At 42.1% G+C, this 18,331-nt stretch overlaps 6 protein-coding genes across 7 annotated transcripts in view; 3 read left to right on the top strand and 3 right to left on the bottom strand.

Annotated features, from left to right (window-relative positions):
* LOC116202319 (mitochondrial import receptor subunit TOM6 homolog) overlaps window positions 1–1,795 on the top strand; it is a 1,875-nt gene extending 80 nt beyond the window's left edge. Inside the window, exons 1-2 of the mRNA XM_031533842.1 lie at window positions 1–250; window positions 1,488–1,795. The exon at window positions 1–250 is cut by the window's left edge and continues 80 nt beyond it. Coding sequence (XP_031389702.1) covers window positions 58–222 — 165 coding nt within the window. The 5' untranslated portion in view covers window positions 1–57 and the 3' untranslated portion in view covers window positions 223–250; window positions 1,488–1,795. The remainder of the gene's footprint in view (window positions 251–1,487) is intronic.
* A 436-nt stretch (window positions 1,796–2,231) lies between these two features.
* Window positions 2,232–4,527, top strand: LOC116204445 (CASP-like protein 5C1). The gene is made up of 3 exons (XM_031536528.1): window positions 2,232–2,801; window positions 3,420–3,552; window positions 3,984–4,527. Exons 1-3 carry the CDS (start codon window positions 2,671–2,673, stop codon window positions 4,173–4,175), a joined length of 456 nt encoding a protein of 151 aa, XP_031392388.1. The 5' UTR covers window positions 2,232–2,670; the 3' UTR covers window positions 4,176–4,527.
* Window positions 4,528–6,907: 2,380 nt separating this feature from the next.
* LOC116204188 lies at window positions 6,908–7,402 on the top strand. The gene has a single exon (XM_031536258.1). It carries the CDS (start codon window positions 6,908–6,910, stop codon window positions 7,400–7,402), a length of 495 nt encoding a protein of 164 aa, XP_031392118.1.
* Window positions 7,403–7,757: 355 nt separating this feature from the next.
* LOC116204443 (non-symbiotic hemoglobin 1) lies at window positions 7,758–9,108 on the bottom strand. Its single transcript, XM_031536527.1, has 4 exons — window positions 8,922–9,108; window positions 8,524–8,638; window positions 8,171–8,287; window positions 7,758–8,091 (listed from the first exon to the last, which is right to left on the bottom strand). Exons 1-4 carry the CDS (start codon window positions 9,020–9,022, stop codon window positions 7,954–7,956), a joined length of 471 nt encoding a protein of 156 aa, XP_031392387.1. The 5' UTR covers window positions 9,023–9,108; the 3' UTR covers window positions 7,758–7,953.
* Window positions 9,109–9,703: 595 nt separating this feature from the next.
* Window positions 9,704–12,237, bottom strand: LOC116204442 (plastid division protein PDV2). The gene is made up of 2 exons (XM_031536526.1): window positions 11,768–12,237; window positions 9,704–10,502 (listed from the first exon to the last, which is right to left on the bottom strand). Exons 1-2 carry the CDS (start codon window positions 11,978–11,980, stop codon window positions 9,882–9,884), a joined length of 834 nt encoding a protein of 277 aa, XP_031392386.1. The 5' UTR covers window positions 11,981–12,237; the 3' UTR covers window positions 9,704–9,881.
* A 426-nt stretch (window positions 12,238–12,663) lies between these two features.
* Window positions 12,664–16,453, bottom strand: LOC116203144. 2 transcript variants are annotated; one of them, XM_031534809.1, is made up of 11 exons: window positions 16,110–16,453; window positions 15,839–15,926; window positions 15,473–15,590; window positions 15,229–15,348; window positions 14,758–15,141; window positions 14,311–14,675; window positions 14,136–14,235; window positions 13,966–14,025; window positions 13,793–13,879; window positions 13,461–13,589; window positions 12,664–13,328 (listed from the first exon to the last, which is right to left on the bottom strand). In XM_031534809.1, exons 3-11 carry the CDS (start codon window positions 15,515–15,517, stop codon window positions 13,026–13,028), a joined length of 1,593 nt encoding a protein of 530 aa, XP_031390669.1. In that variant the 5' UTR covers window positions 15,518–15,590; window positions 15,839–15,926; window positions 16,110–16,453; the 3' UTR covers window positions 12,664–13,025. The 2 variants fall into 2 exon arrangements, with proteins under 2 accessions (XP_031390669.1, XP_031390670.1); XM_031534810.1 differs by having other exon boundaries at window positions 12,665–13,328; window positions 15,229–15,345; window positions 16,110–16,451.
* Window positions 16,454–18,331: the final 1,878 nt, after the last annotated feature.

Raw genomic sequence — 18,331 nt, 5'->3', positions numbered from 1 at the left:
ACTCTCTCGTGGGGGAAGAAGAAGAAGAAGAAGAAGAGAAGGCCAAAGCAAGGAATCATGTTCCCGGGGATGTTCATGAGGAAGCCCGACAAGGCGGAGGCCTTGAAGCAGCTCAGGACGCACGTGACCATGTTCGGCGTCTGGGTCGCCGTCATTCGGGTCACTCCCTACGTCCTTCACTATTTCTCCGACGAGAAGGAGGAGCTCAAGCTCGATTTCTAGAACCCCCTTCCTGTCTCCGTCTAGCGAGGTAATTTGCTCCTCCTACTCCGTTAATGATCTGTTTCTCGACCCTTTCGGATTAGGTAAATTGGATTTGGGGGCTCATTGCTGTGGAAGGTTGGAGATCAGAGTTCTTGGGAATGCTGTGGAATTTTGGATGGAGAATTTCTTCTCACTCGCGGGCTATTACCGAAAATGTTGTCTTTTTCATCCTAGAAGCTTGCTCATAGGATTGGGCCGCATAGGTTATATTATGATGGGACAGAGTGAATTGCTCTAAGCTTTAGTACAATCTATATAAATTAGACTGAGCAATGTCAGAGTCAAGCTTGAAACCGCAGATAGTGCGTAACCTAATCTCTAGGCCTGGTTTGAAGAACAGCTTAAAGTATCTGCTTTGGCTATGGATTTGCCGCGTCACTGCAGAAAGTAGAGACCATGCTGAGCAATTGGGACTGGTTCAAGTTCCTCTTTTGAAAAGTTTGCTTTGAAACCATTAATGTCCGGTTATCAATAGAACCATAACTTCCGAGAGGCGGCAGTTATCTGTGATGAGTATCATTGGTTAAATGATGATTTGCAAATTGTGAAAACAGTTCTGAGCTTGGATACATCATAATGTGAATGAATGAATGGTTGTGGGTTGATGGTTTTCATTGAACAGTCATCCATTTTCGTTCTTGGGTGTGGAAATTGGAGACGGTTGAATTAGATAAATTGCAAGTTGTGGATTGGCTAACTGGGGTTGGCGAACTACATAGGTTACTCGTGGCAGGCATCATTTGCATAAGTGGTTGTATCTCTCTGCCTGGGTTTATAATTTATTAATGCAATATTGATGAAGGAACTTGAACTGTTATGGAGGTGTCGATATGCATTCTCTATTGGCTTGAGTACAGCCTTTGCAACAATATCCTGCACTTGTTTTCATATTTTAACCCGTTCTCAAGTTAAATGATGCGAGGATCGAACAGCGCACCGGACAGTTTAAACCGCATAGAACATCTTTTGTTCCTTTTTACCTGTCAGTTTACTAAGGGAGTTCATAAGCGAATGGCATACTGGGTTTGTTTCCACGAAATTAATATTAGTATCCCCTGGTTCTGTTATTTCTCATAAGCTTAACCGATCCACTTTATTATTTTGTTATGTTTTAAAAGTTAATCGGCATGGCCTATTTTGGTTCTTGCTTGGTTGTAAATTTTGTTGCACGTCGAGTTAACCTCCTATGCTTTTAGTTACTTACCCTTTGTCTCAATTTGTAGTGTGCAGTGTTCGGGCTGTCAGCCAAGGTGGATAGCTGCCAATTTGGAAGAGTTATGAAGAAGATTGCGAGCTTCTCTCCCTCTAAAGATCTATTATTCAGTTGTGTTCTGGCATGGGACCATGCTACTTTATTTAATTTTTTGGTACAATGCCAAGCATAGTCCAACTAGTTGTTCTCATGTAGCTGTTCAATCATTATGCTCCTGGAACTTATTTTAGAATTGAGTTGTGGAATTGAGAGAAAGTTTAGAGATTTCTTCATCTCATTGCATTGGCATGGCGACTACTGTAAATCTTCATTTGACAAGGTACTCAGCTTCGTCGTACCTGAGAGCTCAGTCCTCTTCCACTCGGTTATAACTCATCAAATTCATCGCCGTCGAAACTTATGAGAGGGTTTGCTTATTCAACTGATGGATTGGCCATATGGAGAAGCACCGTTTCTCTTTTCTTTTCATGGGTTGCTATTGCTGGCCTTCCACTTTCTTGATTTTGGTCAGGGAAGGAGTTTCCGATTCCAATTTATTTATGATAAAGAATTTGGCGTGCTTTGATTATTCTAAATCAAAGTAATGTAAACAAAGGGCAAAAGAGAGATTAAATTAGTAATTCTTTTGATAATTTTAATAATTATTATTCCTGAAGAAATTCCTGTCCTCATTCGATGGCCACAAAACAAAGTCTCTTTCTCTACAGCTTTAGGCCCCCCCCCCCCCCCCCCCCCCCCCCCCCCCCCCCCCCCCCCCCAACCGGCGCAGCCCTCCAAAGTGAACACTAGTCACAGACACGAGGAGGGTAAGAAGAAGAAGAAGATGAAGAAGAAGACTTCGTCAAAAACAGAATGATTAGAGCCGACGCCATTATTAATCAATCACATAAGCTAACAAGCGAAAAACAAAGCAAAGCCCAAAAATCAATCCTCCTCCCAAGATTTCATAAATGATATCCTCCACCCGGAAATAAAATCTGTCTGCCGGCAGCCCAAAAAGCCCACCAAACTTTCCCTCTCGGCTATGGCGGAGCTGAGGATTTTATCGGCGGGTTGGTCGTAATTCAGGGTCGAGGAAGACTGTCTGTGTGAAGAATCCGCAACTGGGTCTGTGAGCACGGTGGGTAATTCGGGATGGGGGGAGTTGCAGAGTGAATGAATTGTGGAGGAGGAGAAGGAGAGAGAGGGAGGACATGGACGAGGTGCCGGGGTCGGTGGGGACCAGCGCCAGCTTCGCCCTGAGACTGGGACAGACTCTGTTCTCCTCCGCCTCTCTTCTCTTCATGTCCGTCGGTGTTGACTTCTATGGCTACACAGCTTTCTGGTAAGCCTCTCCCTCCACCCATTTATCTGCTCTTCCTGCAGTTGAAGCTCTTTCGTCATTTCGGATAATATGATGCGTTACTTATTAGTTATGGCTCGAGATTTGGAAATGGTCTGCTGAGTCTGAACCCGAGCCCGTAGCAGTTTTAAGATAGTTGAGTGGGAAAGCATTGCGATTGCTGTTTGATTGATTGATGATTCTCTCAAGTGTTGATCCCTGGTGTACATTTTTCCAGTCACCCTGTATTACCATTTGGCGCAGACTCTATCGAATTCGGACTCTTCAAAGTCAACCCCTTTGCGAATTCGTCAAGGGCGATGAGTTATCTTTTTCAGGTTTCACGGTTTAACTGTATGCCCAGTATTTTTTGTCGGTGTTTGGTCCTAAGAATTGAATGTTAACTGGAGAAGTTAGGATCAGTCCGATGGTGGAATTATGTAAAAGGATACATTTTTGGCCACGGATGTGTCGAGCTTAATAGCAAAGCAATCAGTTTCTGCATCCTTATCGTCGTGTTTTTCTCCTCCTTCCTTCCTCCTCCCCGGCTTCATCTTTCTCTGAAATCATTCTAGACTTCTACATTATTATTCTTTCTTCTGGATATTTCTTGTTCTGCAGCTACTTGGTCACGATCATGGGTTTGGTTATACCGTGGAGTTTCACCCTGGCACTTGTAGATGGGTACTCTGTTCTAGTCAAGTGTCCCCTTCGGCAACCTGGAATTATGGCCATAATTGTCGTGGGAGATTGGGTATGCAATTCATTCTCTGGAGAACGTTTGCTTGATTTGATTCAATATATTTCTTGCCCTGAGTTTTGTTCTTGCGGGCATCTTTGAAGCACTTGCAAGATTCTCTTGGGCCTACCGAATGATAAAACGGTCATGTCAGCAACTGCTTTAATATTGTGTTTTGACGTGTCTGCTTTGTTTCTTAAGATCCGAGCGTCGAGAACTGAAAACCTTATCTTATCAGTATGAAGAAGATGATTCCAAGCAGTAGTTGTGAATAGTTTTCAGTAACAGCTGTCCAGGAAAACAGAAAACATTATCAAGCAGGAGCCTTAACGTTCTATATTCAAGGGATATGAACGAAGTCACGAGCATGATTATCTGCAGGCTTGATGATCTATCGACCAATCCAGCATGATCATAGTCAGCTGCTCTTTTTCTTTCCTTGACAGGTGCTGTCGATTCTCACACTAGCAGCAGCTTGCTCTACGTCCAGTGTGGTGGATCTTCTGCTACACTCGAATGAGCCTTGCCCTTCAAAATTCTGCAGCAGGTACCAGATATCTGCCACCATGGCCTTCTTTTCCTGGTTCTTGTCCCTCGCCTCATCCCTCTTCAACCTCTGGCTGTTGCCATCGTTGTGAAGAATTGAGCAAAGAAAAAAAATGATGGGTTTGTCCAAACTTTCGCCTCGAAGAGGCAAGAGTTTGAATTCAAGCCAGAGCTGGCAGCCCGTTCCGTATATAGCTCGGTGTTTGTGGAATAATGAAACTGGCACATCCAAATAGCAGTCGATTACTTCTTTTTGGTTAGGGAAATTAAGTTGTTAGAGTGGTAAATGACCCTCGAGTTTTACTGAAATGTCCTTTATAGCGAAAAATGTGATTCAAAGTGTATAGATCTACAGAAACATGTCGATATCTGAATCAGTGTCTTGTATTAATAAATCTTTATCATCAGCAAATGTGGATGGGTTTCTATGAATGAGTTCGTGAAGGGAAAACCGAATCTGGAGGTGGTTTGAAAAGTCAAGAATCCGAAATTGAGGCGGCCAAATATGAATTATGTCAGCCTCAACCTCCTGCTTTGTGATTGTAAATATGTTGGTTTCCCATTGCAGTCGAGGCTGGGCAATCAATCCTTATATGCCTCGCAAGCCCCAGAATCTTAACCTAGGCTACAGATGAATCACAAAGTCCGCCTGTTTCCTTCTCGGAAGCATTGGATGTGTTGTAACAAATGCATAAAATCAATAAGTGACGGGGTCAGTGGGTCATGGCATGTAGGCCCATGATAGATTTGACGATGTCTTCTTGTTTCCCCCATGCATTTTCTCGGTCCCACACGTAAGCGTGTCCCTTCTTCCTCTTCTCCTCCTTTTTTTTTTTTTTTTGGTAACGAACACATGGTTTAGGAGTAGTGGACAATCACACTCCCCTGAGCTCCAGTAGCTTTGACCAGCATGGTCTTGTTTCATTGGGGCGCAACCGATCACCAAGACGCTAGAGATCAGTTTACATGAACTCCCCGAAGTGGTTGTTTGGATTGCTGGCGGGTTATGGAGGGGTGGGTTATGGAGGAATATGGAAACGAGCTAAATGTGAAACGAGGGAAACCGGAGGTTCATGACCCGAACAGTAGACAAATTATTCAATGCCCGACTGCTCTTTGTTAAAGTTAGAAAGTGATCATAAGGAAACCTTTTCTTTTCTTCTTTGGACTGTACTCTGGTTTCCTAGAAGCAAGCTCTCGATTTCTCGAGAAGACCCAGAAAGTGACTTCGTATCATGCAAAACGAGAACATCGATGTGTAATCAAATGTTTGCAATATTTCCCTGAGTATTTTCCTGAGAATTGTCAGTTTATACATTTTACACCTTCCAGATGACATAGGGTGTGTAATCATCCTCCCTTCTCCTTATAGATGCTCTGGCCTTGAATCGAGCCACACACTTTCCAGGCATCCTGTGAACCGAAAGTGAAGATACGGATTTCGTCTTTACATTTATTTTCTCCATGTAGTCATGTTTGTGATGAGCAAGAAACGGAGTCATTGTTTTCCTTAGAATGGGCAATCTCCATATTTTTGAGAATGTTGGCGCTTTTCATCACCTCTGATTGATGAAGAAAAGTTAGCAGTTAGCTTTCCTTGCTTTCACGATTGGATTGATACCAATGATGAAAGCCAGTAGAATCGTCCTTTACCAATCAAATATCAAATTGGTGGATAAGAAGATGGGTTCGTTACCATCGAGATAATCAACAGGTGCAACTCGGTTTGCCCCCTTCTCCCTCGAATGTCTGGGCTTGTATGTCGACTGTCTTTCTACACGGTATTCTGTCACACCATGTGTGATATGCATTTCTGGGGGGTAAGAGGCCCCGCCTTCTTCTTTTCCGTCGATCTGTGACCAAGGTGAGTGCCCTCTTTTACTTTTCTGCACGAAAGAAACAAGATGTGGTTCATTGAACCAATTAAACAGGGAATTTCAGTTCTAAATCAGATTTAATGGGAGATAGTTAGCACATTGTGTCTGGTAGATCATGTGGCCAAAAGATGGAACAGTGCAAGTAAAGCCCACCCTCCAAGTTTTACCTTCTAGAGATAGGAAAAGAGAACCCACCATGAAAACCTTTCTTTTTTTTTTTAGCTGCAAATAAATCAAAAGGGCTCTTTGATCAGGTGATCAAATGCAGTATAAGATAATAATGTATTTCCTTTACTTAGCCTAGAAAAAAGGTGATATAAATCGCATTAAATAATCCCATAACCCGATATATTTTTGAGACATCCCATGGTCACGTTATAGTGCTCGTTCCTTATCTAATTCATGAGCTCACATTGTCTATCAATCCCAATCCCGGGAAAATTAAGCATTCGATATCAAAATGGATAAGTAATGGTCACTTGAAGCGACTATATATTTTAAAATTCTTGAAAAACACGCGTGACGCGACACTTTCCGAGCTTCTAACGGGGGCCTTTACTGCATTCAAGAGGATGAAGGGCAAATCTCAACTTAGATCGAACTTTATCATACCACTATCGAGACATATGATAGTACCAGGAAATAGCAAAGCCCTAAGCGCTACGTAGATATGTGGAGGATCACCCTTTTTTCTGCACATGGGAAGCCACATACGTTAACAACAATAATATACAAGACCAAAATTTAAATAAACAAAACGATATACAACAAGAAAAGGCAAAAAAGAAGGCATAACTGATAACCATAAAGGAGGATCTTTCATGGAAGATTGACACTAATCAATATGATATGATAAAGCCACGTACTGTTTAAAGTCAAAATACTGGTAATAGTCACCTTTTCCCACTTATAAATCCCAGCTCAGACATCTCCCAGAGAAACACCACATGTCCTCGAACATTCTCTGTGTCTGTCTCTGGGAGAGGTTGAAGGAGACTCATCGGATCAGATTTGTTCAAATGGGCAACTGTCTATCTCCCCAACAGGTCAAGATGGGCCACAGCAAAGATTGTGCAAAGACATTGCATCAGCAGTTCACGGTGAAGCTTGTACACTATGACGGGACGCTCCAGGAGTTCAACCGCCCCGTCAGGGCCTCCGAGGTGCTCTTGGAGTGGCCCGGCTGCTTCATCTGCTGCTCGGAGTCCATGTTCATAGGGTCGGCGATGCCCCAGGTCTGCGGAGACGAGGAGCTCCAGGTGGGGCAGATTTACTTCCTCATGCCACTCTCCAGGTCAAAGGCCCCACTCTCCCTCCAGGAGATTTGTAGTCTTGCCACCAAAGCAAGTGCTGCTCTGATAGGTTCCCATGGCAATGGTGAATTGCAGGACAGGGGAGGCCATGTTAGGCAGCATCTCAGTAGGGTTGAGGGCAACAGGTAGCTGAACCGCATCTCAGTTTTAGCAGATCAGATTCGAGAAGGATGTTCGCCTTCTTTTTCTTCAAAATTATTATTATTATTGTTTATTATTATGATAATGGTAATGGATAAGATATCCCGATATTTGGGAGCTACTATGGTGCCATCAAGGCGCCATGTCCCGGCTGTCGGATCCACTTCTCACCCTGGGTAACCCAACAACTCTTAAGTGATGCGGTGTCTTGATGGTACCATTGAAATTCCTAAAATCACGTGGACGAGCTGAATCGAAACCTCATGGTTTGCGGGTTGAATGAAGTGCTACTGCACTGAGTCCCTTCTCGGTATCTCCATTATTACTTGTTGAAGGAAAAAGCGAAAAGAAAAAGGGTATTATTTAGGAATCTCCACAATCAATATTACATTCTCCAATTGAGGGGTAAACTCAGTTGGAACCAGAAATGGAATACAGAGGAAAAACGGGTATTAATGTTTGACAGTTTTAGGAGCACAAAGTACAACAAACTTCAAATGAAAGGCGTATATCATCTTCTCAGAGGAAGAGAGTTTTGATTAATTTGAAGGCTTCATTTCCGATTTAATGGCGGCGACCAACTGATCATAAGCTTCTCCCCATGCGTTCTTCATCTCCTCCGACCACATTTCCGGCACTGTTCCCTTTATTGTCTCCAGCAGTGCATACCTTGTCACCTGTAACATGGCAATGTTAAGAACGCAAAACTGATTTGATACGGTGGCTCGAGTACATATTGGATTTAAGCAGATGCACCTCAAAGTGTTCGTCAGCAACACCGTATTTGAAGTGGACAGCACCGATTTTCTTGAGGCTCGACTCCCTCACTGTGACTTTGCCTGCCTTTCTTAGCTGCGCAGCCGATTCACAAGTCTGCAAAGAGGGGAAGGAACAATTCAACATTCATAGAACCTTAACAAAAGCTCCAGCTGTTTGGTTTGGTTGCTTTCACAATCCCGATCACCATTGGAAACATTTATGCTAGACGGACCGATATGAAACTGTTAAGACAGTACGATCTCTTTGCATGTAATAATCACGTAAATGGAAATATAGAGAGGCCTAGTCGAGCTCGGATCCAAGAGGGGCTCGATGCGGTTTTAACTGACCATCATGAAGACAGACATAGCATGGGGCTTGAGCTTCGGGTTCTGCTCCACTGGCACGTCTGACTCCCTCAGGAACGGGAACATCTTCTTTGCTGTTGGTGCTATCTCAAATATCCTGCAACACATCATTTCCGTTCAATTTGGGCACCGGAAAGAGTCACTTCAACTTTCAAGAAATCATTTGTTGCTTTGCCCGCTTCAACCCCTTATCACTTTGACACCGCGAACAAGATTCATTGTTCTTGGCGCTAGTTCAGGGAGGATGAAAGCTTCATCAGAAATAAGACGTTTTTCAGCCCTGAAGTGCCGACTAATTAAGACATTTCGATATATCACGTGACTATACACCCGACAAACAGAACGAATGGTAATAAATTAGTTAATGAAGCTCGTCTTACTTCAAGAAGAACTTGAGGCCCAGCTCTCCAGCATTCTTCTTCATCACACTCCATGACTTCACCACCAGAGCTTCCTGCTCCTCCGTGAATACTCCTCCCATTGATTATCCTGCAGCTCCTCTTCTCTTCCACGAGCACAAAACCGGGACTTTCGATCGCCGATATTTTGTTGGGGGAAAGCAATCTCGAAATGGCAGTATATATAGGGGCCCCATTCGAAATGGGATTAGCCCTTCATGAAACTGAAAAGCCATTCCTATGTCAAAACAGATGAGAAGCATGAGTTGTGCTGACTAAACAAAGCAGAAGCTCTAAGAGATAAATCTCTGTGTCGCATGAAACCAGGGGCTGTCCGCAGGAAGAAGAACATGGTTTTTAAGATTTTGGGGCCTTAAGTATCTATCAGTCCAAAGATGGGCTTTGACCATTCTTGTTGGTGTCCTTACGGTCATTAGAAGAGTTAATATTTAATAGAGGAAGACAACTTGCTGATTGACTACTGGTGTAAAATAAGAGGCTGCATGGGAGCATGCAGACCAAGCCGGATCAGTCTAGACAAACAACTGATGGTATTCATCAAACTCATAACATGTAAAATACATAACATGTAAAATACAGATGACAAAAAATGCCGGACATATCTGATAATTTTGCCCCGAACAATTATATTCTCCGCTTTCTCATTTGAATCAACTCCAAAATGATAGCTAATGATGTCTTCAGCATGAACGCTGTCTGGGATCGATTTGTTTGGATGTTCGTACCCACAGGACTCATGCAGAGAAAATAAAACACAATGCCGAGCGACTTCTTTTCTCGAGTATAATCACATATCGCAAATGCAAACCTCCTCAAAAGGGAAACATGTGAAAAAGAGGTGGATCATTGGATACAACTACAAGCATTCTCATACACAACATATATAGGCAAAATGTAAAGTAAAAGCCTCGAGGATAATAATCAACCACACCCGTAGTTTACATACGGTGTTGAGACAGAAGACTCGAACGGAACTTCGATTCGCTCTTTCACGAGGCACCTGGCCTGCCCATCCTCCACTACAAGCACTTTCCCTGGAGGGCATGGACCACCCGATTCTCCCCCTCTGCTCAACGGTCGAAGGATAGAGTTCACAGCTCCAAAAGGGGAAAAATGTTTTCCCTTTGTCTTATTCCCGAAGCCTGCAAAACCCAATATCGCTACCACACCCACTAGTGTAACCACTGTCCTGGCCACTGAAGCCATTACATGTCCGAGCCCTCCTCCTCCAGGGCTCTTCTCATGATCAGGCTGGTTCTTCTTTGTTAAATTGTAAGCTCCGTTCCGTAAAGAGGACTTGAGAGTAGGGTTGGAATTTGAGGGGAACCCATTCTCAAGAGAAAGAGGAGGGCGTGTGGGGTAGGGTGGGAGCAGGAGATCATTGCCCTCTTCAACGGTCTCGCTGGCAAAGACAGTTGCTTCTTGAATCACTTCCAAGTCCTTCCCTTTGTACTCGCTCAGCTTATCAAGCAGTGCCTTGCGGCTTTTCTCGATCTCCACTAGAGCTGATTCTCTCTCGTACTTCAGGTTCTGTTGCATAGCCTGGTTAATGCAAGATATACTAGTTAGTTTAAAAGCCATAAGCCACACTAAAATTCAGGGCTCTGTCTCCAAAATTTCCATTTTGCTTGTTCTCATAATACAGGGTAACTGAAATGTTTGGTTTTCTAAATTTCAATCTTCTTATTTCATAAAGCAGAATAACTAAAATGGAAAAGGATGTTCCCTTATTTTTATTATTGGCCAGGAAAACAAAAATGGAAAAGTGGTTATAACCTCTCACTCTCGGTGCATATAGAAGACTATGCTGCTTAAGTGGAAGTTGGTATAAGAGTCGGGTAAGGAAAGTGTCGTACAAAGTGAAAATATGATGCTTACGAGTAACTTCTTTTTCGGGCGATTATGCATGGGAATTACTATAATTTTCCCGATCTTTAAAGTTTCAACCAACTTTGAGCCACATTTTCTGCACTTGGTGAGCTACTAAATGGGAACATCAAAGGGCTTAGTCAGAAAACACCGATAAAAAATGTGGATATCAACCGATGTCCATATCCTTATATAGGAAGTCATCAACCTCAAAACCTCCAAATACCTAACCATCTAGAGACAAAATTTAGAAAAACAGCAAACGTCATTGCACTATCCCAAGGATGGTTTTTGCATGATCAAGACATGCTAGATCAGTTACAGTTTAACGGTGCTTTCTCTAAGCTAGCAGCACTGGCCACAATGATATTCATTGTTTCATTATTTTATACTTAACACTTCTCTCCTAAAGAAATTCTTGCAACCAACCACAATTCAACTCGTATCCATGAATTCCGCTATATAATTGTTAAGGTCTCTCACTTTACTTGGAACCTTTATATCTAGCGAGCTTGCTGGAATAACACTCACAGGAAATGCTACAGAAGCCCATGTACTCAGAATCATAACTAAGAAAATCCTATTAAAAATTCTCTTTGATCAACAAGTTATTGGATCTCAAATACTGCTAATAATCACTCCTTTCCTGTTTCCGTATCCACAGTCACAGTTCATCAAATTTCCCCTTCCCCGGATGAGCAGGAACATGCAGCAATCATGTATATGCATCTATCTCAGGAGGTTCAACAAACTTCCCACAAGAACAAATAGCTTGCGTTCTAAACAGGTAATCCATGTACAATCTTTAGCTAAGACCCTTTTCAAAGGAACAGCCTCTGATCATTTCCAGCCTATACCCAAAGCGAAGCAGGGAACTTCCTATTCATGCAGCGAGAGACAATCACGACAATCTGGTAAAAGGGTTTTCAAGAATTGACCTGAAGAGAAGAAAGCTGAGACTCGAGGGCTTCGAGGGCATCGCAGATGTTAAGGAGTTTCTCCATTTCTTCGCCTTCCTCCTCTGCTTCCTTGACTCCCTCCTCCTGCCGCTGCATTGCTCCATTGCTGGTGGCTCTGTGGATGCAATTGGTGATGTTCAGCCTCAGCTCCGTGGCTCGAGCCAAAACCAGCCCAATTCCCTCCTCGTCCATCTCCGAAATGGCGCTCTCCGTTTGTCGGTCAACACTCAGGGACTAAATGTTGCCGCTTTAGGTGATTTTCCTTGATGGGGTTCACAGGATCCGCACACAAAATGCCACAGGAGACGAACTGGGTCTTCCCTCTCTCTCCGTGCCTATCTGAGCCCGAAGCTCTGTTTTTTGGTCGAATTACAGAGTTCTCGGAAGCAGAGAATCTCGATTCTCAAATCTCACACTCCACAAAATCGCGATATCTTCTGTAGGCTGGTGCCTGCTCTGCTTCACGTGACCTAGCAATTGCCCTGATACCAGAAATTTCCTTTTTTGCCCTTTTCCTTTTTTGTATTTTTGTCAGCGTCTGCACTTTATTTATTTAATACTTTGTGGATATCTTCCAAATAGAAAATTGTTGTTCTTTTAACTATTTTTTCCCCCTTCCGACCCGATAAAATGACACTAAGCCTTTGACCCGGGACAGTTGCTCAAGTCTGAACTAATTCGAGCCCGACAGCATTCGATGTCTAGACTCGATTGAGATTGACATGGTGGCCCGAAGCCGAATATGCTGCGGATAGACATAGGGAGCTTAATGGACTATTAGAGATATATACATTATGGGCAAAACCATGTCTTTACATAAGATCAAGATTTTGTAAGGTGCAAAACATCATGGCAAACTTTTCGACAACTTCAAATTTTTTTTTTTTTTTTTCCTACGGTTGGACTTTGAAGTCGTTTTATACATGAAAATGGTGGGAGAAGAGGATGAAAAGCGCATTGCTCATTTACTGCCGGGAATGACGGCTGAATCACAAACTGTTATATGAGAACAGATGTTAGGAACTACACATTAGCTCGGAAATCCTCAAGCTGCTGCACAAAATCCCGTGTCATCGAGAACAGTTCTTGTTACTATAAACGAGATTGGTAGAGTTTAATCTCCACGGGGTCTTCATCCAGTTGTGATTCATCTGTCACTACGAGCTATATATCATGCTGATTTATCTTGTTTATATTCTAGTGATGATCGTAAAGGACTGTTGCAGATGATATCCTGCTATGCTAGTTCGTTTGAGAGAAGATAGCGGAAATCGAAGTTGTGAGGGATCCACTCGATGGATTTTGTGGCTTTTCGCTTCTGATGAGACTGCCGAACTTGAGAGGAAGAATAGGGCACGGAGTTGTGGCAGAGGATAATTGTGAGCAGGTTGTTGGGGCTCAAACCCGAGAGCTTGGCATAACTCTGCACGAGCTTCGGAATGAGGACCTTTTCCTTGTGAAAACTGATATTTGACTGCAGGTACTCTTCCCTAGCGGCTTTCAGCTCCTTGAAGACCTTGTCGGGTCTGTAGACGCGAACCTGTATGATTGAAGCATATAAAAGGTGGTTAGAATCTTCTATCAGATTAGAGAGGTGATGATTTGAAACAGAAAAGTCATAATTTCAAAACATTATAAGCCTTATGAGTTAGATGAGCAGCGCAGGGATTACCGCAGGGTCAGAGAAGCATCCTGAGCAGAGTGCAAAAGGTAAAAGATGCTCTGGACGATCAATTGCATATGCTTTCGGCACATCTTTGATTTTGGAGTTCTGTCTTGATGGGAAAAATAGCCGAAGCCACTGCAAACACATAGAAAACTAAGTGAGGCGCGACAGCAGTTGACAACAAAAAGTTCGGAAAACATTTTCTAGGTGAATAAGTTGCATCCGTAAGTCGGAATTTTTGCATTTAGTACTGCTAGTCTTTTAGTTAAGTCTCTATAGCTATGCGAATACTAGGACTAGACGATACACAAATTTTAGTATGATAGTTATCATGTAACCTGCCCCGGTAGAAGCATTTTGCACTGCAAGATAAAGTTCCGGAGCTGGTGGAGGCTAATAGCCTGCCCTCCGACATTATATGCAGCCTGAAATTAAGAATATAACTGGTAAGAATTTTGTTTAAAATTAATGGTTCTAAAAGCTAATCAATTAGCTTGACAAGGAAAGTAACCTTTAACAATGAAGCTGTCCTCTTCAATTTAATCTTTGAAATCCCGTGAACTAAGAATGCCTGCGGAAGTCGAACTATTTATTAGTTTGCTGAAGTTATACTTTCGTTTAAGCAGAAGTGCATAGTAAACGTATGCAGCATGGGAAAAGGAAAGGCAGAAAAGACAGTACATGCATCCCCAGTGAATTTTGCACATTAATCCAAAAGGCTAGCTTCTCCTCATGCTTCATCTTGCTCAGATCGACTTGTCTCAATCGGTGCACTAGTGACCTGAAATTTATTTAGAATTAATAAAACAAACTCTGCTCAAGATAATTTTCTGAAGTTGTTTCTTCATAAGCTCACCTGTATTTCCGGAGCATGTACTCGATGTTTTTTAGCCTTTCACTGTCCCGAGAAATCCATCTCACCTCTACCATGTCTGTTTGAGGTCCTCCAAGTTCTCTTGAGTGATCAATACAGAACGGGTTGTAGAAGTTTGAGTTGAAGGAAGAGAAACCAAAATGGTCGCTACCCGGTAATGACGGGGAAAACAGATCAGGGAGATAGTGATTTGTCAGCAAGGGAGGTTCGGCCAGTTCACAGTATATTCCTGTTATGGACTTGATCATCTCCTCAGAGATCCAGTTCGGAGTTTCCCAGTCATGATCAGATACACTCTGTAGAAGGTACTCCCCGAGACTTGTGTTTGATCTCGAATGCTCGGCTCTCTGAAAAAAACAAAAGAGATGAGGGTTCATGACTTCTAACAATGATAATAGCATGCCTTCCACTGAACTTATACATACTTACCTCCAACATCGACAGAGGAAGGGAATGGTATGCCTCATCATATTCAGCGAGAGGTTTCACTGGAGGGCAGAGTCTCTTGGAATGAGATGATGACCGGTGAGATAGACAGAACTGGCTTCTATGAACACCCGAATCTGGCTGGCTAAGTGGGGCCCTGAAAATCTGACGTTCTTTCAGTGGACTTCCAATTGGATGTCGGGGAAAAATGGGACAGCTACGATCGGATGTAAAATTTTCTCCATGCTTGAAGGCAGCTGATGCACAATCCTTGTCCTTGGAGACTTGCTGTACAAATGTTTTGCGGTTCAAAGAAAGAACGTATTTCTCCAGGTAGGCAACTTCAAGCTCTAGCACTGCGATTTCCTTTATCAGCTCCTCCGCTTGCTGAAATCGAAAGCCAAGAGAAAAGGATCAGTTAGATAGGACTGAACGGGTTGTCATGTTGAATGAAAAAGCCAGCAGATTAGCCACCTTTGGGATTGGATTTGTTGATTGAGCATCACAGACATAACGCTTCTGATTCAGCGTCTTCTCCAGCATTTGACGTATTGCAAACTGATCCTGCAGTTGATCTTCAAGATTCTGAATCTGCTGGGAAAAGACCAAAACAGAAGAGACAATTACGTTATCGATGTTCCTATTATTATCTGTGTTTTCCATTGAAATGTGTACAGAAGGGGCACAAGTGATTGGTCGAGAACTTTCGGATCCGTACCTCTTTCTCTAGTGTTGCCTGAGCTGTATGATCACCAGACAGCATCTTGATCAATTTAACTTTTCAATCTGTCCCGTGCTGTTGCTCCTCACGTATTGGCAATCCAGTGTTAATCCAACTGAAGGGCACAGGCCAAACTTCGTTCAGAGAATGAAAGAGTAAACATATAGAGAAACTTCCTAAGACAAATGAAGCTCGAGAACTACTTCTGGATCATCGATGTTTAAGACAAGGAAACAAAATGATGGGAGATTAACGAATGACAACTTTAAAACTGCTGGTGCTGATTTGAGTAAAAAAGCACAAACAGACGTAACGGGGCAATTTTACTGAGAGAAATGGAGGGAAAAGGGAGCCGAAAACTACCTTTCGTAAAGCTTGGGATACTGAGGAAATGTTGTTCCTCAGCTTCGCGGTTTCAAAAGACAACCCGCCACACCACAAAAGACATTCACTGAGACAAACATTAATTGCACCGGACAAAAACATCAGATATTGACAAACCGCAGAGAAGACAGAACATAAACATGAAGGAAACATCCAAGTGAGATTAATTTCAACAGAATAATCTGCTCCGGTAGTACAAGTAATGGAGGAATCGGGATTTGGAAAAGGCTGCAGCATGATTCAAACTCACGGTTGATCCAACATGGCTGACTCTGCATCTGTATTTAGCACAGACACGGAAGAGAGGAGAACAGAACAAGACAAGATATGCAGGAACAAAATGTTTGGTGTTCAAACAGGTTACCCCGTTTGGTCACGGAAATCATTTTTCAAAATTTGCGTTTTGCATCTGTTCTCTTAAGATTATGAAGTAACGATAACAACGAATGACTGCTGGCTGCAGTCTTTTCCCGACCGACCCACTGAGAGGAAAAGTTTTTCTCTCGCTTCGATGCTTAAAGAAACGGTCCAATGACGACATACAATGAGCGCTTTAACAACACGAGCGCCCTCAGGAGAATTTGAAAGAATTGATGAAGATGTTCATAGGTGGAAGTGTTGCATGTGTGACTGAAACATAAAGTGGGAGTGGAAAGGGAGTGGGATTTTTTGACTAGTCCGTTGTCTTAGAAAGCAATGCCCACCTTTGAACCTTTTTACAATTTGTGGGGGGGATCTCTCTTCTTTGCATGCAATTGCATCAAAAGGAGCAAAACCATTGCATAAACAGAGAGAGTGAGAGATATGGAGAGTTGGATATGCTCATGTTGTGAAGTACAACTCAGCCATTTTCAAAAGGAGAAGAGAACTGACCAGAAAGAAACATTGAAGAATATCTTCTGGTCTTCTACTAGTGTACACATATATTGTATGTGTGTGTGTGTATTTAATGCACCCTCTAAAAGTCTAATGGGTCTTTGACTTGCACTCTTCTCCATGTAAGAAATAGTCCAACAATTGCATTTTTTTTTTTAGCCCTCCAACCAGTGGATTTCAATTTATGTTTTAATTTTATATTAAGGATGGTAAGTAAGTTCCAGAAGATATTAAACCCTTATCTATCGGTAAAATGTTAAAGAGGACTAGACCAGTGGAAAACTAGTTATGATGTTTAACCACCATGCAAGACATATCCCTTTTTTCCTAGAAATTAGCAATTATCAAATGAACTTCGATCATCATGGCATCTCTGTCCTATATGAAACATTTAAGGGTATGTGTTCTCTGATAGCTGGAACATAAGGCATGACATCGAAGTTTAGTTACAGACAGGGAATTTAAATCATGGCATGGCACTGTAGAAGTTTGTATGAATGTAATCCGGTTTCATCCTGGGCTGTTTAGCCACTGTACTGGGGTCGACATTGTTGTTTACTTTTACTGTGTTAGAATATGCAATATCAAGCAAACACCATGGGAGAGGACTAAAGAAAACATATCTGATATGGTGACCAAAAGTTTAGCAATTTTTTTGTGAAAAGGCAAGGAATTACCTCAAAAGGGCTGAAAGTTTAAAGCCTAAATAAAGCTCCCAAAAGATGTGTAGAGGAGGAACATTGTATGATTGGCAAGAAGTGACCGGTTTTGTTTTTATGGACAAAATGCTCTGAAAAGAAATCTTAGTTTACTATGCCAACTTTAGAGTTTTAATGCTCATTTTGGTTGAAAATCACTCAAGAAAAAAAAAGGGGGTCTTTTGAAGAAAAGCTTATTGCCTTTTAGAAAACATGCATGGGAGCCTGAGTCCTGAGAGAAGCCATGGACTCCAGCTGAAAATTTTGAAACTCTTTCAGGAAGTCAGAAACATATTAAGAAGTGCAATGTAATGGCATACATCCTCACCTGGAATGAAGTGGTTATGAGTTCGACTATCGCTGGTGGAACTTCCCAATTCCCATATTCCTTTATTTTTCTTCCTCCAACCCTATACTATCCTCATGGCCTCCTTTATAAAAAAGAAGTCTTTAATTTATATAAATATTATTGCAGTTCAAAATGACAAAAAAAAGGTAAATTGCACTAGTGGTCCAAAAAATTTTGTAAATATTTCAATATGGTATAAAGAGTTTTTTTTGATACTTGATGATACAAAATGTTTCAAAGTTGTTTCAGTATAGTACAAACCGTCATCTCGTCATTAACGCCGTCAAACCGACGCTGATGGTGCAAAATGTTTTGAAATTGTAACTTAATAGTACAAAATATTTTACGTAAATTATATTATGATGGAAAATTTACAGATCTTGTAAAGTATGGCTTAACGGTGCCAATGGCGAGATGACGGTTTGTACTATACTGAAACAATTTCGAAACATTTTGTACCATCAAGTAGAAAAAAAAACTTTTTGTACCACATTGAAACATTTATAATACTTTTTGGACCATCAGTGCAATTTATCCAAAAAAAATAAA

This window comes from Punica granatum, chromosome 4, assembly GCF_007655135.1.
Source record: "Punica granatum isolate Tunisia-2019 chromosome 4, ASM765513v2, whole genome shotgun sequence".
Classification (NCBI taxonomy): Eukaryota; Viridiplantae; Streptophyta; class Magnoliopsida; order Myrtales; family Lythraceae; genus Punica; species Punica granatum.
This window is presented reverse-complemented; position numbering and strand designations above follow the sequence as displayed.

Excerpts from the sequence above, each read along its gene's own strand:
- LOC116204445 (XM_031536528.1), top strand. The coding sequence starts at position 2,671 with ATGGACGAGGTGCCGGGGTCGGTGGGGACCAGCGCCAGCTTCGCCCTG. Across the intron at positions 2,802-3,419 it reads TATGGCTACACAGCTTTCTG|CTACTTGGTCACGATCATGG; the intron begins GTAAGCCTCTCC and ends CTTGTTCTGCAG. Across the intron at positions 3,553-3,983 it reads TAATTGTCGTGGGAGATTGG|GTGCTGTCGATTCTCACACT; the intron begins GTATGCAATTCA and ends TTTCCTTGACAG.
- LOC116204188 (XM_031536258.1), top strand. The coding sequence starts at position 6,908 with ATGTCCTCGAACATTCTCTGTGTCTGTCTCTGGGAGAGGTTGAAGGAG.
- LOC116204443 (XM_031536527.1), bottom strand. The coding sequence starts at position 9,022 with ATGGGAGGAGTATTCACGGAGGAGCAGGAAGCTCTGGTGGTGAAGTCA. Across the intron at positions 8,639-8,921 it reads GGCCTCAAGTTCTTCTTGAA|GATATTTGAGATAGCACCAA; the intron begins GTAAGACGAGCT and ends GATGTGTTGCAG. Across the intron at positions 8,288-8,523 it reads CTATGTCTGTCTTCATGATG|ACTTGTGAATCGGCTGCGCA; the intron begins GTCAGTTAAAAC and ends CCCTCTTTGCAG.
- LOC116204442 (XM_031536526.1), bottom strand. The coding sequence starts at position 11,980 with ATGGACGAGGAGGGAATTGGGCTGGTTTTGGCTCGAGCCACGGAGCTG. Across the intron at positions 10,503-11,767 it reads CTCAGCTTTCTTCTCTTCAG|GCTATGCAACAGAACCTGAA; the intron begins GTCAATTCTTGA and ends TGCATTAACCAG.
- LOC116203144 (XM_031534809.1), bottom strand. The coding sequence starts at position 15,517 with ATGCTGTCTGGTGATCATACAGCTCAGGCAACACTAGAGAAAGAG. Across the intron at positions 15,349-15,472 it reads AGGCAACACTAGAGAAAGAG|CAGATTCAGAATCTTGAAGA; the intron begins GTACGGATCCGA and ends GTCTTTTCCCAG. Across the intron at positions 15,142-15,228 it reads CAACAAATCCAATCCCAAAG|CAAGCGGAGGAGCTGATAAA; the intron begins GTGGCTAATCTG and ends TTTCGATTTCAG.